The 16572-nt window shown below is 44.5% G+C and overlaps 3 protein-coding genes across 3 annotated transcripts; all 3 read right to left on the bottom strand.

The window, feature by feature from the left end:
- Positions 1–157: 157 nt before the first annotated feature.
- LOC128715786 (sterol carrier protein 2) lies at positions 158–3356 on the bottom strand. The gene is made up of 4 exons (XM_053810701.1): positions 3312–3356; positions 1384–1898; positions 1084–1300; positions 158–1015 (listed from the first exon to the last, which is right to left on the bottom strand). The coding sequence occupies exons 1-4, from the start codon at positions 3354–3356 to the stop codon at positions 158–160; spliced, it is 1635 nt and encodes a 544-aa protein (XP_053666676.1).
- A 2785-nt stretch (positions 3357–6141) lies between these two features.
- Positions 6142–12711, bottom strand: LOC128714068 (uncharacterized). Its single transcript, XM_053808945.1, has 7 exons — positions 12135–12711; positions 10997–11133; positions 9223–10923; positions 9008–9148; positions 8801–8937; positions 8331–8470; positions 6142–8258 (listed from the first exon to the last, which is right to left on the bottom strand). The coding sequence occupies exons 1-7, from the start codon at positions 12664–12666 to the stop codon at positions 6142–6144; spliced, it is 4905 nt and encodes a 1634-aa protein (XP_053664920.1). The 5' UTR covers positions 12667–12711.
- Positions 12712–15502: 2791 nt separating this feature from the next.
- Positions 15503–15961, bottom strand: LOC128713497 (COX assembly mitochondrial protein homolog). Its single transcript, XM_053808357.1, has 2 exons — positions 15883–15961; positions 15503–15816 (listed from the first exon to the last, which is right to left on the bottom strand). Exons 1-2 carry the CDS (start codon positions 15959–15961, stop codon positions 15503–15505), a joined length of 393 nt encoding a protein of 130 aa, XP_053664332.1.
- Positions 15962–16572: the final 611 nt, after the last annotated feature.

The raw sequence follows: 16572 nt of genomic DNA, 5'->3' as shown, positions 1-16572 counted from the left end.
AAGGATAAAGCGACCTACATCGTAGGATTACTTGGTCATTAACCGGATAAAATAAAGAAACAAAAAATAATATACTAGTTATTGTATTGCTTATCACCCATTTTCCCAGACTTGCACGATCAAGTTACGACCCAACAACCGAACCGTCCGTTCCCTTTTACAGCTTAGCTCGCAGTTCTTCAATGCGCGAGTTGGCTCGTTTTTGTAGATCCATCAGCTTCATCGCCAGGCCCATGTTGCCCTGCACCTTCACCTTGCCCTGGAAGAAAGCCTTCTGGGGGTTCAGCTTGCCGGAGATCAAATCCACGACATCGATATCGTTCATGATGAACGTAACGTCCGGTTTGTCCGTGCCACGGTATTTCACCGATCCCTTGCCGACCTTTGCGTTAATCACCCAGTACCCTTCGGCACCGTCCGGTCCATTGGTGACCTTGAATCCATAGATTCCACGCACACCCTCGATCAGATTGTCCTTATCGTCCTGCATCGCTTCCTCGAGCACCTTCATGTACGGGGTAACCAGAAAACCGTCGCAAGTATCCTTCAGCTTTCCGGCAGCCGTAAGGCTTGGATTTACCGGACGCTTTGCATACGGGAAGCCTAGACGGTAAAGGCCCACGACCACTGCTCCGCCGAGCCCGATGTTGTGCTGTAAGGCCAGCCGGGCATCCTTTACCTGTCGTTTGTCGGCCTGTCCGCGCAGCTGCCAGCAGAGTTCAGAGCACTGCGCCAAACCGGTCGCACCCAGTGGATGACCCTTGGAAATTAAACCACCGCTGGGGTTCACTACGACGCGACCGCCGTACGTATTGTCGCCACGGTCAATAAATTCACCCGCCTTGCCCGGTTCGCACAGACCGAGCGCTTCGTACGTGATCAGCTCGTTAGCGGAGAAGCAATCGTGCAGCTCCACCACATCCACGTCCAGGGGTTTGTAGTTCGTCTTGGCGAATACCTTCTGGACGGCGTTACGCGTCATGTCGTAACCGACGATCTTCATAGCGCTTCCCTCCTATAAACAACATTTCAAGGTCAATATTTGTTGCTTTTCAAGATGAACAGTTGGCCAATATAACTTACGCTAAACGAACTGGGCACATCGGTAGACATTTCCATGGCAATAATTTCCACTGCCTGAGCCTCAAGGCCGTGGCGTTTGACGAAGCTTTCCGAGGCCACAATGCAACAAGCCGCACCGTCGCTCGTTGGGCAGCACTGCAGTTTGGTGAGAATTTCGTGCACAACCGGAGACTTTTGAATCTGCTCCAGGCTGTACTCATCCTGGAACTGGGAATAGCTTGAAGAAGGAAGGCAAACCAACAAGAATTAGACGACGATTCGTTCAATGTCAGCGTGATGGTCGGTTTTAACTCCACTTACGGATTATTGGTGGAATGTTTGTGATTTTTGTACGCGATCTTGGCAAAATGTTCCGGCTTGGTGCCATACTTCTTCATATGCTCCAGCCCGGCATTGCCGAACAGCTGGGCCGAAATCGGAGCACCGGTAATTTCATGGTTCTCCGCCATCGCCGTCACCAACAGCTCGACCGGATTGGTTCGGTCCAGATACTTCGACGTCAGCGATCCGCGTTCCATCTTCTCGAACCCGAGCGCCAACACACAGTCATTATTGCCCGACTCGACCAGCTGCTTCGCGAGGAACAGTGCAGTCGAACCGGTCGAGCAGTTGTTGTTGACGTTGTAAATCGGAATGCCGGTGAAGCCAATTTCGTACAGGGCGCGCTGCCCGCAGGTCGAATCACCGTACACATAGCCGACCGTTGCTTGCTGCACATCCTTGTACTGGATTTTCGCATCGGTCAGTGCCTTCGTAACCGCTTCTTTGGCCATTTGCGGATAATCAAAGTCGTCCCGGCGTCCCGGTTTCTCGAACTAGGTGCATGGTGAAAAGAAAACATATGGAAAAATTGTGCAAAATTTAGCTAAGGCGTTCTAATAGCAAAGTTCGCTCGATCGAGAGCGAAAGTTGTAACAATAAATGTGCTGTGTCATAAGAACAATCTCGTCTACTACGCACATGCGATAAGACCCCCAAGTTGCCCCGTTGATTGCTGTAAACATGCCAGAAATGGATCATACAGAGCCACCATACAGACTGATAAGATAACAATAAGAAGCTGTTTACGAACAAATTCCATTGCTTAACACAGTAACAGAATAATGTACTAAATCCCGAAGCAGATATACCAGAATTGTGATCAAACATTAAGTGATCAAGTAACCGATCAGCTACCATTCAGATGCTTTGAAAGTAATTTTTAGAAAATTTAAATAAAAAATCAACGTGAGACGTGATACTGTTATCAAGCGAAAACAAACTGTAGATATAAGCTCACCTCATATCGCTGGGAATGAGTTGTACTTTTCATATCAGCGGGTAATTCGCACCAAAGTACCAAGTCCACGAAGAACATAAAATAACACGACGAAAACAGCAACCCCCAGCTGACCCCTAATTTCTTCAACCCTTTTGCTAAGGGAAGAGAAATTGCATGGTACAACATTGACGCTTAATTGAACGAAAACGCCGAAAGGGAAACAGAAACGACGACCAAGAGGAACAAAGCGTATTGTGATCAGTACGATGGAGCTTAAGATACCCTACCTCAACGCACTCTTATGCCATATTACATAATGCTTGCAAAGCAAACCGGCGCACAGAGGCCAAACGACTCCAAGTACCCGCTTATGCTTGTTGAAGTGGAACCTCGCATGAATGTGGCTGCCTTCTTGCGACATCCGTCGGCGCGTATGTTTCGTCGCTCTCCAACGGTCAGCGGGAGAGCGTAAAATGCAAAACTAAAATACAACAAAACCCTACTGTGAAGATGAAACCTGTTCATTCCCATTGATCCCAACAAGGTGCGGGGCATTCGGGTGCGCCTTGCGCTTCCATTTCGGTAGACTTAGTTCCGGCGAACCAGTTTGTCTCGTAGACGAGCATTGTGAGGGTGGCATTGCTTCGCAGGGTTCGACCGATTGTTTTCCACTGCTTAACAGGTATGTGCGAAAGACCTTGTGTATAATGTGCCCGGACGCGCAGTTTGAATATCATGAGTCCGAAAATTAACCCGTCGAGGGGAAACACGTCCCAATGCAGTGATTAAATGCAGCGTAGAAATGGAAAGATTAAGCTGCAAAGTTGAACAGTGAAATGTGTAATTACAAACGCTGACGTCCCAAATGACTCCCTGCCAGTGCTTGCGTGTTGCCACTTCCACTTTCCAAGGCGTAGAGAGCTTCAACAATTGCAACAGTTTGCCCGTGGACTCTGTACCTTCTTACCTTTGTCATGCCCACACCGACCACGTACACTTTGGAAAGGCCCATTGTGGATTCTGTGTTTTTGGCTGCTTCACGTTTAAGCTGTACAACGAATGCACTTTACTGCAACTGTTTGAGGCTCGTATTTGCAGACTGTTGCAGCGCTGCACAGTCAACTTCACAAGCGTGACGATCACGGCAAAAGACGATAACGAAATACACCCGTGCCGCAGTACTGCTGCTGGAAACAAAAACACGCACAGCTACTGTCAATAAACGGGGACGTTGCACAGTGGGCGCCGCTTCGCCGGACTCGCCAGCTGACAGCTATTGTGTTTTGGAATTTTAAATTTCAAATCCATGCGCGCTCATTGTCTCTCCACGGCACGTTTGTTCGTTCTGTTCACTACCAAATGCTGCTGATGATTGAACGTTGCTTCTTCCGTTTATTTGCAAATTAGTATTTTAATGATTCTATATTTAACCATACCATGTAGTGATTTTTGCTACAGCTACTCTTTATACATCTATGCTCTGACCTTTTAGCACACATTCACTTGTATTGAATGCAATGCAGCATTGCTATTCTAGTGCCACTTTTTATCGCGCGCCATGGGTGCGCGATACATTTGCTTTGTAAAATCAGTTTTGCTTGTGTTCTTAAAGGATACAAAATGGCCTTCATCCTCACCAACTGGCACCACCAATACCATACTGCAAAAAACCATCGTTCGGTGTTGTGTCTTTCTTTGATATCATTTGCTTTTTGATTACACCTCGCGCTATTTGTTAATCACCCTTCTCCTTTTGCAGATAAAGTCTAAAACAGCATGACACGTGAAGCGTGATTTTTTCATCAAACTCATTCTACTAATCTGCTAATCGTCTGTTTCGCTACTATATTGTTTGCTGATACATAATATAAGTGCTCCATCACTTCAACATAGTGTACTCGCGCGAATTTGTGGTTCCGCCTGCGCTTACGCAATTAATAACCGAAGTTTGCAAGTTGATGATCTAGAAGTATAACTGACCGAGCTATATGCAAACGTTTATGCTTTGTTCCTATGCTCTAAACACTTTTTATCATGCGGCGTGCTATTTTCAATTGCATTTTATCTTTACAGTACAAACTACCAGGTACGATTTATTCAAATTAATATCCTTTTTCCCACGGTCTCTCCCATTCATAAATGTGACACAATCAACTGTTTTTTTGTTGTTTCATCTACCTTACTTGCCATTTCCTGATCTTAAGCATCTCCTGCTTTTGGAAATAGGTTGTTTTTTACACACCATCCAATTGTACACTTTTCTGTGTTTATTCGAATAGTAATAGCGGTTTACATTTGCTCCATAAGCGCGATTCGGCGACAGTGTAGCTGAAGATTAAATAATAGATAAAACGTAAAACTTATTAAAGTTCCGTACCAGTATCGTGAAGAATCGTCGTTCAGCAATACATATTGTGGTCTCAATATTCTTCAAATTGTCCTAAATTCTGTCTTAGATGAAGCAGTTAAAGAAAAAGACAATAATAAGTCATAAATAATCAGATAGGATGTATATTCAATATTTGCGGGGTGTGTTTGTGTTAACAATACCATCTATTGTACGAGCCTAAAACCAATTCCAACCGCCAGCCAGTGGGAGCGCAACATACTCCCCCTCTCAGACAGTGCATTACATAATCATATGCCAAAGTGTTCAACAAGTTTATACTAAAAAGATCGTTCAATAGCACAATCATTACACATTTTGCTACACAAGTAACAAAACATTCGCACGCATAGTTTTTCCCCCACAAGGCTCCTGTGTTTACACATTACACAACTTAAGATTAAACTGCCGGAAGAAATAAACGAAACTAAGCTAGCGTTGCTGATCGTCAAAGATACCGTCGTAGTAATTTAAAACAGGGCAGGGCAGAACTTAAGCAATTAAAGTAAAAAATATAAATTATATAAATTATAACATTGAGCGCGGCACGAAATCATTGGGAGACGTATCGCGATTGATCAATGCTTCTTGCTACCGTGCACAGTCACATTACCGCATCTTCCACTTTCTTATAAAAGAAGAACTATTCTTTCCATTGCGCTTTTGCAGTAGCAAACTTCTGTAATCCTAACATCGAGATTAGCAGCTGTAAAAGTCACATCTTCATCTCATGTACAGTATATGTTTCGTATGTTCATTCATCAACACATCGTTTCCTTCGCTGCTAACGACCGTTACTGACTAAACTTAAGCAGCATAAATCACTAACTACATGAATAAGCTTCTGTTTCTGCTTGACGGAGAATAACATTAACATAAAACTGCTATACACATCATTTTAAGTTGATATTAAAATAATAGAGGCTAAACAAGATATGCTTGTTTCCACCCTTGGATAAATAAAACAAGCCTTATGCAGTGGGTCTAGAGGTTTGCTCATCAAACATTAGTGAATAATGTTCCACAACCACTGCATTACCGAGCATGTTTCGGTACGCGAAAGGCTGTATATTGATCATGTAGAACACATATATAGTACGCCTTAAAAGAGATCAAATTAGAACCAAACAGAAGATAGGATAGTAGTAGCGTCCTGTAAACGAGCTATTGCACAAACACGAAACAAAATTTTAAAGTCCCAAATGTGGGAATACAAATAAAGTGAATAAAAAAAATCCGGAACGGTTGCACTATCAACGAGAACAACAAATATTCTCATTAATTTAGGATAATTTAGAGGAATGATGATCACCTTCCCGTCCATCATCACATTTCATACCTTGCAGATAAGCCAAGGTATACACAAAACGATCTTTTCTACAATGCTGCCAAACGAATTGTTTGCAGAGGATTAAAAGTTGGTTGCACTTCGGTTCGTCGACCCTTCCATGCTAGCCATGATCGTGCTCAATAAATCATTGGATTGTTTTTTGCCGTGCACAGTGGCGTCGATATTTCGATCAGTGATACAGGTATTGCCGCTTTTGGTGCTATCACTAGTGGCTTCTCTATTGCTACTGCTACTACTACTACTATTACATCTAGTGCTAGAAGAACTATGGCTACTACTGCTGCTACTGCTCGGATGGCTAGCATCGGTCGGTTGAATACTTTTCCTCACATCAACTGCAGAGGAGGGAGAACTTTGTTCCCGTGTTGTCGTTGGCGTATGCACTTCACGGTGGTCTTGTGGGGGCGGTGGCGGCGGGACTAAGGGGGGCGATGTGATGGGCAATGGCGGTTGCACTTGCGGGTGCATCGGAGGCATCGGAGCCGCCGTAGTATTCTCGGGCGCTGCTATCCGCTGTACCACCGAGGCTGTGCGCTGAGTATCTGCGATGTTGTAGTCACCATTCGTTTGCGTTTCCAATTCTAGCTTTCGTTTCTCGGCCTTTGGTGTAACGTTACCATCGTCGGACTGTGGGACCGTGTTGGGCTCCTTTGGCGATACCATTGTTTTCTTTGCCTCGCTTGAAGCTATCACAGTCTCAGTGTTGTTTGGGCAACTATCATTTCGTCGCGCAAGATGATCTTCCACCTTCATTGAGCCATCATCCTTCACGATCTGTACTTGTTCACAATTCGTTCGACCCTCTTCCGAAGCCCCATTCGCATGCAGCTCATTGGCGGTGACAAGTTTGTGAAGCGCATCAACAGGACATAAATCGCTCGTTACACTCAGAGAGTTTACAGTCGCCTCGATCTCTACTTCCGTCGATAATGGTGGCACCATTGATAGTGGACCTACCAATTGCTCCTTCTCACGAGTTGTGCTGGAGGTGGACTCACGCCGACTACTACTTGCACTACTGCTGTGCGATGATGGTGTCGAATGAGACGAAGATTTACTGCCATGATTGTTACCATCGCCCGTTCCTGGCTTTCCGTGGCGAGACTTGTGCGAAGATGACGATGTCGATGACTTGCGGCTGGACGATGAGGACGAACTGCAATGGTGTTTGTGATGTCTGCGATCCTTCTCCCGATCTTGCTCTCTGTCGCGATCCCGATCACGGGTTCTATCACGATCACGATCACGATCGCGTTCCTTGTCTCTGCTTCGCTGTTCCTTCTTCTCGCGGTCTCGCTTGTCCCGATCACGATCGCGATCACGTTCACGGTCTCTGTCTCGATTGCGATCGCTGCTCGAAGAATGTTTGCCGCCTTTGCCATCATCAATTTTGTTCTTGTGCGAGGGCAATGGAGAACTCGTACGACTGTTGTTAGCACTGCTCTTACTGTTGCTCATTTTCTTCTCAGAACCCTTGCCGGAAGTTAACGAACTACTTCCCGATTTGCTTGGTGTTCGAAGCGAATCACTTGACGCAACCTTATCGTCGCGTATCAGCTTCCTCATGTCGATCTTCGCCTCCTTCAACGCACAACTATCAGCCGCGTCTTCCGCTTTGGATGGCTTTTCCGTACTGCTTTGTACCGTTGCACCGGCCGGCAATGGATGAGGGATTGTGGGCTGGGGTTCCTTTTTAAGTTCCACCTTCTTTGGTTTCCCATCGTGCGTACGCTTCACGGGGGTATGCTTTTTCTCATCCACCGACACAGGATGAGGTAGAATAGTTTGCTTCTCTTTGTAGTGTGGCGGATCCACCTCATATCCGTTGGCAATCTCTTGCACCACGTCCTGGTCCGGGTAGTACTGTTTCAGACGCAAATGCCACGCGATACTCGTTACCGCCGTTACCGTGCGGAACTGATGTATAATGTTGCGGGGTAAAAAGTAGATATCGTTATCGTACAGCGAAATCCGAGAATAGCGGATACCTTCCCGGCGCAGCTGATTCAGTTTGGCATCTTCGACCCACTGGACGCACTGTGATATTGGTGGTTCGTGCAGATCGAGTTGCAGCTTTTCCACGAGATGAGGGAAACAGTGCGCATCGAAAGCAACAACATCCTTTGTTATGCGATTTAAGTCGTCTGGTATGCCACATCGGACCGCTTTCAATACACCTGTAGACATAAATGGCGTAATGGTGACATTGTATTAGCAATATAGCAGACGAAATTTGACGAGTTACTTACCAACAGCAGCAGTTGTCATACGATCGTGACCATGCCCGACATGATCAGCATGGGCTTTGGTGCGATCTTCGATCATTGTTTCACGAGCTTCCGAAAGCCGCGGCAGGTATTGCAGGTTGCGCAGCTCGTTTATACGTGTCCTGGGATGGTATTCGTTGAGATAGTTATAAATCTGTTCGAAACGATTGTGTACACGTACGTTTGTCGGACAAAACAATGCAACAATCAAACAATGCGATCACTTCTAGATTCACCGCTAATATTTACATTTTTCCATTTCTTTGCACTTCAAGCAATTTTAAACGCAAATTACTAGCGGATATTTGAATATTGTTCACTTCCGGTAAGTTAGAAGTTTATCCAGTAATTCTCTACCAGTTTTCCAATATTTCTCTACAGATCTTACGAGTTGCACTTGTTTTGTTCCATACTATAGTTGAATGTTTTTTCCATACTTAAGATAAGCTTACCTCTGTCTCTTTAACGGAGTTTTATTAATTTCAGCCGTAGGGACAAGCTGCTCGCCTGGCCGTATCCATAAGATTGGTCCATCGTTCGACAAACGTGGATCCATCTGCACAATAGATAAATCTCCCCATGGCATTGCCTAAAACGAAGATAAAGATATATGGTGTGTAATGATAAGGTACGAAAGTTGCAAAACTGTTACAACAAACCTTGCTCAGGAATGGATTATCTTCCAGACGTTTAAGAAGATCGGGAAAATATCCACCGACTTCCTCGTGTACCTTCCCTACCAAACTGATTTGATGCAATGGTCCATAACGAACGGTACCATGGGAGTAATTTTTAACCACCTAGAAAAGCACCATAATACAACATTATGACAAAATATTGCACATCAAACAAGATATTTGTTGGCTCCACTTACCTGTTCGTTGTACTGACTCATTGTGCATGTTTCAATGTCAGAATTGCGCCCCAGCACACCCGACTTAACCGTAAGGTTAGCGTAATTATCTGCCATATGTTCCAGCAGATCGGGCAAATAGGCGGCCGCATCATGCACAATGCCCATCACATGATCGGCGTAGCCGTCGTCATCTTCGGCAAACACGACCTGGAAAAATTCTTGCACCAATTCTTCCATCTCCGTCTCGGAAAGAACGCTTATTTCATCCTGGTACATGTGCACCACCGAGGCGCCACCGTTGGGATGCACCTCGATACGCATGAACCGACCATACTTCAAACCGTCAAGATGCTTCGAACGAAGGTGACTATTTGCATTGCGATTAATTGACCCGATCCTTGCCGTCGATTCGTTGCCAAAGCCTCCGTCTAGCGATTGTGCTGCTGTCCCGGACGTTGCGCCTCGTCGACACTGGATGCCTATGTTGGCGCGCTTGATTTTCGATCGTTTGTAGCAACGTGAGCATTCCCGGCCACCGCTGGCACTTTTGTGCGCCGAAGAAGAACTGTTGCCAAGCTTATGCACACTGCCCGGGCCGTCTGGCTTAGTGCTGTCCGATATTGAATGGACGCTTTTTACGGGTGTTTCCGACGTTGGATTTACACCGGCTGGGGGTGGTTCCTCTTTCTTTATAAGGACAGAACTTTCCTTCTGAATCACACTGTCAGCTATACCGTTTACAAGTTTGTCTTTCTGGTCCTTCACCGTTCCTCCATTGACTGGTGTGCTATCCGTCAATGGAGAAACAGTTTCCGTCTGGTGGATGTGATGATTCATCGGTTCTTTCTTAATCTCTACCTTTTCTTCCACGTTTTTCGGTGACTCAAGCTTGATTAATATGTTTGAATTTGACTTATTGCTAGTTGCTATTAAGTTGCTGGATGCAGTTGTACTGTTGTTGCTGAGGTTGGTTGCAATGCTGTTTGCAACGCATATGAGGCTACTCGTGTTATTACTAACGGCATGGCCAGGCGAACCGATGCTACCACCGTTGCCATTGACCGTCGGTATCGATGTGGTCGCTTCTGTCGGTACCGTCACGCCGCTTGCCACCGGTACGTTGTCCACCGCATCTGCCGCACCTTCGCTGCCAAAGTTTAACGCTCTCGTAACATCGTCGCGTGTTTTTTCCGGCTTCGTTAGCTTGTTCTTCGCGGGCAGGTACACTTTTTTAATGAAAACGTCCTGCTTTTTCACGCTCGCAAGTTCGTTTTTGCTGCGCTCCAAGTTGAGCAGCAAATTGACGGGCGATATCGGAGTGCCTGAAATGGAAGCGGCTGCAGCGGCGGCTGCTGCCGCAACAGGTGACACGATGGCCGCAGCATTGTGCTCCAGCAGCAGTGCAGCAGTTGCGGATGCCGCATTCGGCACAGCGATCCCGGAAGTCGTCTCGATCGACAGTTCTCGCTTGATCGTTTGATGTGCGGCAGCAAAACCAGCCAGCTGCTGTTGATGGTGGTTTTCTTTGTTCTGAATCAACGCGGTCCCGGCAAAAGTAGAGGAAGAAACTGTTGGCTCCGACGAAGGATCGGTGGTGCTCACAGCTGATTCCGAGCGCGAGCTTGTTATGGTATTGCTGGTACAGCTATCATCCTTGATGCCACGCTTAACATTTCCCATGCTGGAAGTGTCATCCTCCGAACGGCGTCGTTTGCGATCCTTTTAAAAGTATAAGAATCGATTAATTATTGCTATTTCGTCAAATAAATCCCCATCCTGCACTATTGCTTACTTTATCACGATCCCGTTCCTTGTCGCGATCTCTAGTACGGTCTCGATCTCTGTCTGATTCCTTGTCACGATCTCGATCTCGATCTCGTTCACGATCTCTATCTTTACTCTTTTTCTTTTTGTGACTTTTAGTTAAACCTAATACGAAGATATTACACATAAATTAATAAACTGTAAAGGGTGTATCACAGATAAGGGTAGTTATTATTATGATTCATCACATTAGTGACAACGCAAGGGAATTTGTTTGCTGAACACATTTTTTGGGTAGTTTAAAAATTAAAATAAAACATGGATTTAAAAGTATGTAGAGAGCGATATAACCTTTGTTTCCATTATGTTAACCTTACTCTTCCAGCTGGGAATATTGATTTAACAACCATATTCGAAAAAACGCCAATTGTCTCTTCTAGTTTTTCGCGCCAGGGCAGTTTAGTTACAAAAACAACAAACCATTGTTTTTCTGTGATGCAACTATAAATTTACTAATAATTCAATACAAGAAACGAAATATTGTGTTAACACTATCGCTAAGCTTTAATCATGCACGCATGGTAACAGGGAATTTCCATCATAATATAGACGATGTTATGATATATGCGCTTTATCCATTCTGTTGTACTATATATCGAACACCGTTAATGACCAATTTAACCTTATTGCATCTTCCGCATGTCCAAAGCCAAGAAGCTGCGCTCACAAATCATACACGTAAACAAAACACACAAGCATTCTAATGCGCATCATTAAATTGCCCCGAGTGGGCAAAGCGAACGGCAGCATAGGCGGGCGGACGGGCGCTGCTGGTAAAAAAAGGGTGGGGAGCAGTTTCATTTCTTCTAGCGAGTCTGGCGACACCTACGAACGCACCACTTTGTGTAAAAAAAAGGGCGATGGATGGTATGTACGTGCGTAGTTCATACGCCGTCATGGTGGATGTTTCTTGCTTGATCGTGGTTTTTCCCCTTTTTTCAATGCGCTCTGCCTAAAGCCTACTGAGACATACAATGGATAAACACTGCAGACGAAAGGCGCACAAATGTGTTTCGCCTAGATTTGGCCGCTTCTCAAAGCAAACTTCTGCAAGGGTTCATATCAGGAAAAAAGAGAATTTTTGCTTACTGGCTACGATTATTTACCATTATCGGAACTCCGTACACTGCCCTGCTGGGTGTCCTTAACCGGCGTTGAACTTTTTTCATTATTTTTAGCACTCATTTTCACTGTCGTTTGGTCTACGTGATTTTTGGGAGCCTGCTCATTTTCAACAACCATCTTCCCCGTTCCCGCCGTAGCGGTAGCGGTAGCAGCAGCAACAGCAACAACTGCCACTGCGCTTGTTGATGACGGTGCTACTGATGCTGTTGTGGTGGTAAAATTCACCGTAGCGTTGGTGGTAGAATCCGCGCCCGATTTCACACTGCCCACCGCTGTGGACGAAACGGTCGGATGTGCTTTTGCAGAATGCGCCAGGCAGTCGCTGCCGCTCCTGTTGCTGCTATTGTTGTTCGTGTTATTATTATTGCTTGATCCCCCGTCACCACTGCTAGTGGGCACCGCTGCACTTGTTCGCTGATGCTGCTGCTGATGCGTACAATATTTATCATCCGCTTTCTGCACATTCACTGCACTGTCCGCCATCGTCTTACTCTTGTCGCAGCACGGCTTCATGCTGGTCTACACCGAAACGCCGTTTTTGCGCAAGAATATCACTTTATTAGCACATTTTCACTCACGAAAACGCATTCGCTGGGATGTTTGACTTTTCGCATTCTACAATGTACAAAAATGGCGACCACAGGCACCAACGGCGGTCCATCGGTCATGACGATAACCATTTCGGTGACATTTTCTAGTTAATTTTTAGTTAATTTTTTGCACAACTACAGAATCGGAATGAAAATAATGTAAACAAATGAAGCTATTGATGGACATAAAAAGTGGGTTTCAATTAAAGATGTTTTGGGCAAAAGATTGAATTTATTGTCCTCAAGAAAGTCAACAAATGAATGGCAAGATTCATACAATAATTACAAATTTTCACAAGGCATGTAGAGCAAAGGTAGCAGGTTCGTAGCGTATAGACATCTTGTAAAATAAATTTGACGTTTGGGGGAAGTCATGATACAAAAAAATCGTCGTTTGGCGCGTATTCGAAAAGCCGATCAAAATTTGAAACCAATTGTTTAAATATTACATCATCAATGAATCCGTAATATAATGCACTTTCAACAGAAGACACTCTTCTTTTCACCCTTTACTGTGAGTGATCTAATCTTCCCAAAATCATCCCTAAAATCGCATTCAGTACGTTTCGGTTTCAAAACACATGTTCAAACATGCTTTTTTGGCGTTTATATAAAAAAAAACTAAATTTCTTTATCATTTAAGTCCTCCGTAAACCACACAACCACAGGCTAAACGAAGAAGACTTGCATCGAAATTGTATTTACGCTGTGTTTACAATCAATACATGCAATTCGAGATGAAAGTATGGGTCATAGCAGCAACTGATAAGATTTAGTTTGATGCATGATTTGAGCGTAACTTATTAAACGCACCAGTCTTGATTTGTACACTGCGCTCACAGCATTATTTACTTCATTTCACAGAATGACCAAAAGCTGGAAATTACTGCCGTTACTTACCATGCTGGTTGCTTGGAGTCATGGGTATCGTATTTTAGGTTTATTTCCCCACCCAGGTCTAAGCCATTTCAAAGTGTTTCATCCAATAATGCGAGGCCTGGCGGATAATGGACATCATGTTACAGTGGTCAGCTATTTCCCAGATGCCAATCCTGTACCAAATTATCACGATCTTCGTTTCGAAGGGCTAGAGATTTTGACCAACGCATTCAGCTTACAGGTGCGACACCGGTGATACCGACCAATATAAAATTGTATATGTATTAAAAAACTTTGCATCTTTCCGCTTTGTAGGATTTCACGGGCAGAACTTTCTTCGACAATTTTAAGGAATTCTATGAATTAGTTGTCTGGGGGATAGAAAGTTGCAAGGCGGCTCTTAATTCTTCGGCAATTGATACGATACTCGAAGCTCATCGTAAAGATCCGTTCGATTTGGTCATAATGGAATTCTTTGCTACCGACTGCATGGCAGGAATAACCTGGCTGATGCAAGTTCCTCTGGTGGGTTTGAGCAGCTGTGCGCTGATGCCTTGGCATTACGATCGTGTTGGATTGCCTGACACGCCCTCATACATTCCGTCGGAATTTAGCACATTTTCGGAAGAAATGTCTTTCTTGGAAAGAGTGGAAAATTGGCTAGTTACCAGAATGGTAAAGAATTTGTACCGCATTGTACAAATTAGTGACAATAAGCTATTGAAGGCAAAGTTTCCGCACGCATCGATTCCTGACGTGCGTGAGATCGTGAGCAATAGCTCGGCAATATTGGTCAACCAACATTACACACTCAGCGGTGCTCGTCCATTGCTACCCTCGGTAGTAGAAATTGGCGGAGTACACATCAAAAGCACTACACCTTTGCCAACAGAGCTGCAGCAGATTATGGACGAAGCATCAGACGGCGTGATAGTGGTGTCATTTGGATCCGTTCTTAAAGCCGCTACACTCCCGGAAACAAAACGTGCTGCAATGATAGCATCATTTCAACAATTCAATCAGCGAGTGTTGTGGAAATGGGAGGAACAAATGGAAAATCAGCCACCGAATGTGTTCACACAAAAGTGGCTTCCCCAGAAGGACGTGTTGTGCCATAAGAATGTGCGACTTTTCATATCTCACGGAGGGCTGCTGGGTGTTTCTGAAGCCGTTCACTGCGGCGTGCCGGTAGTGGCCATGCCGATTTATGGTGATCAATTTCTAAATGCTGCGGCGCTGGTTAACCGTGGCGTTGGTGTCTGTATGGCTTACGAGAATGTGGACAATATAACTTACGTTGTCGACTGCATTCGGGAGGGGTTAAATCACGAGTAAGTACAAGAACTGGTAAGAATCCAAACGGGTAAATTAATTTCTACTTTCATTGCAGGAAAAAGCGAAATGCTCAAATGCTAGCTAAAGCTTTTAACAATCGTGCACAGCAACCACTAGATTTGGCACTCTGGTCAATCATCAATGCAATTGAAAACGGTCCCAAGGGATATGAACGTTCGTATGGAGCAAAGTTACCCTGGCATATCTACTACTCGTTGGATGCTATTACAATGCTCATGTTCGCAGCAGCTGCATTATTGTTCCCCGTTTTATATTGCTGTTGCAAAATGTGCAAAGGAAAACGTGGAAAATCAAAAGATCCTGCCGCGAAGAAAAAACCCAATAAACAAAAAAGATTATAAGCGTTTTAGGTGTAAATACGCTTAAAGCTGGCTGTCGTCAACTGTACATCACTGGTTTTTATTCCTAGTCTCTAATAGAACACTTCATAACGTATAGTACCGATAGAAATAAAGCGGATTTTATGTATCTTCATCATCTCAGTTTGTTTTGTGAATTAAATCAAAATAAAGCAGCTTACGTTCTTACTGATCAGTAGCATTATTCTTTCTAAACTTTTTCGGTAACCCTGTTCTTCGGAATTCACATCGTTCTGCCAGATAGATTTCGGTACATTCTTTCTTGAACTGTTCGTTCCGGTACCACTCCAGGCTGCAGGCTTTGAGAGCCTCGTTCTGTTCCTGGCATTTGGCAATCATGAACAAACCGGAACCCTTGCAGCAATCTTCGAATGCTCTCACCTCCGTCAAGCACTTCTCTGTTTTAGCACGTTCCCGCATTATCTTGGGGATCAGCACCTCTAGCTCCACTTTCCGCAGTCGACGGTCTTCCGGATCGCCTAGCAATGGGAATGCATTATGTAAGCAGATTGCAGACCATGTAAACAAAGCAATAGCACACATACCCAGCCCATGGGGTCCGCCTTTGTTTGCGCCTAGCGGAATAGTAGGATCCGTTTGTTCATTTGCAAACGAATGTGCCATTTATCACAGATTTTTTAGCAACGGAACGAGAGTCACAAACACCGGGATGAATGGAGAATGTTTTGTTTTGATTGTTTGGAAAGGGTGACAAAATTGTGACAAGCAGCGGATGACACTTCTCCGATGTTGAGCCTCCGATACACGAGAACGAAAGAAAGCTGCTGAAATGTTTGGTAAAATGCAAACAGAAACGAAACCCAACGGGCTTGAAAAAAGATGCAAATCTTTTTACATGAAAGCTTGTATTATTTTTAAATTTATAATGGTTTAATTTCTGTGGTGTTTTTTTTTCATAAGCTTCCTCGTTGGGTTTCATGCAATCTACTAGCCTTGCATGCAATCTAGCAGAAACGTCAAACAAAGACCCTCAACGCCGCCCGTTTATAGCACAGTAGTTGATGTTTACTTTCTTCCTATCATCTCGATCAACTCCACCGCGTTAAGTTGCGTGAGTGCATAAAGTGAACCAAGAACTAATCAGAAATAACTTTTACAATCCACATAGAAAGAGAAACTGTGTCTAGTGCTATATCACGAATCTGCTCAATTCTGTGAAGTGTTTCGAAGTCGCCCGTAACCAGAACGGTAGGAATCTCCACCAGTAGCATCTT

This window comes from Anopheles marshallii, chromosome 3 (genome assembly GCF_943734725.1).
Source record: "Anopheles marshallii chromosome 3, idAnoMarsDA_429_01, whole genome shotgun sequence".
Lineage (NCBI taxonomy): Eukaryota > Metazoa > Arthropoda > Insecta > Diptera > Culicidae > Anopheles > Anopheles marshallii.
Note: the sequence above shows the minus strand (reverse complement) of the source record. Positions and strands in the feature narration are given on the sequence as shown.

What these genes read in the sequence shown, in the direction of transcription:
- LOC128713497 (XM_053808357.1), bottom strand. Translation starts at nt 15,961, where the DNA reads ATGGCACATTCGTTTGCAAATGAACAAACGGATCCTACTATTCCGCTA. An exon ending in AGGCGGACCCCATGGGCTGG is followed by an intron (nt 15,817 to 15,882) that starts GTATGTGTGCTA and finishes TCCCATTGCTAG; the next exon opens with GCGATCCGGAAGACCGTCGA.
- LOC128715786 (XM_053810701.1), bottom strand. Translation starts at nt 3,356, where the DNA reads ATGGGCCTTTCCAAAGTGTACGTGGTCGGTGTGGGCATGACAAAG. An exon ending in AAACATTCCACCAATAATCC is followed by an intron (nt 1,301 to 1,383) that starts GTAAGTGGAGTT and finishes TCCTTCTTCAAG; the next exon opens with CTATTCCCAGTTCCAGGATG. An exon ending in ATGTGCCCAGTTCGTTTAGC is followed by an intron (nt 1,016 to 1,083) that starts GTAAGTTATATT and finishes TGTTGTTTATAG; the next exon opens with GAGGGAAGCGCTATGAAGAT.
- LOC128714068 (XM_053808945.1), bottom strand. Translation starts at nt 12,666, where the DNA reads ATGAAGCCGTGCTGCGACAAGAGTAAGACGATGGCGGACAGTGCAGTG. An exon ending in TGTACGGAGTTCCGATAATG is followed by an intron (nt 11,134 to 12,134) that starts GTAAATAATCGT and finishes TCTTCGTATTAG; the next exon opens with GTTTAACTAAAAGTCACAAA. An exon ending in ATAATCCATTCCTGAGCAAG is followed by an intron (nt 8,938 to 9,007) that starts GTTTGTTGTAAC and finishes TCTTCGTTTTAG; the next exon opens with GCAATGCCATGGGGAGATTT.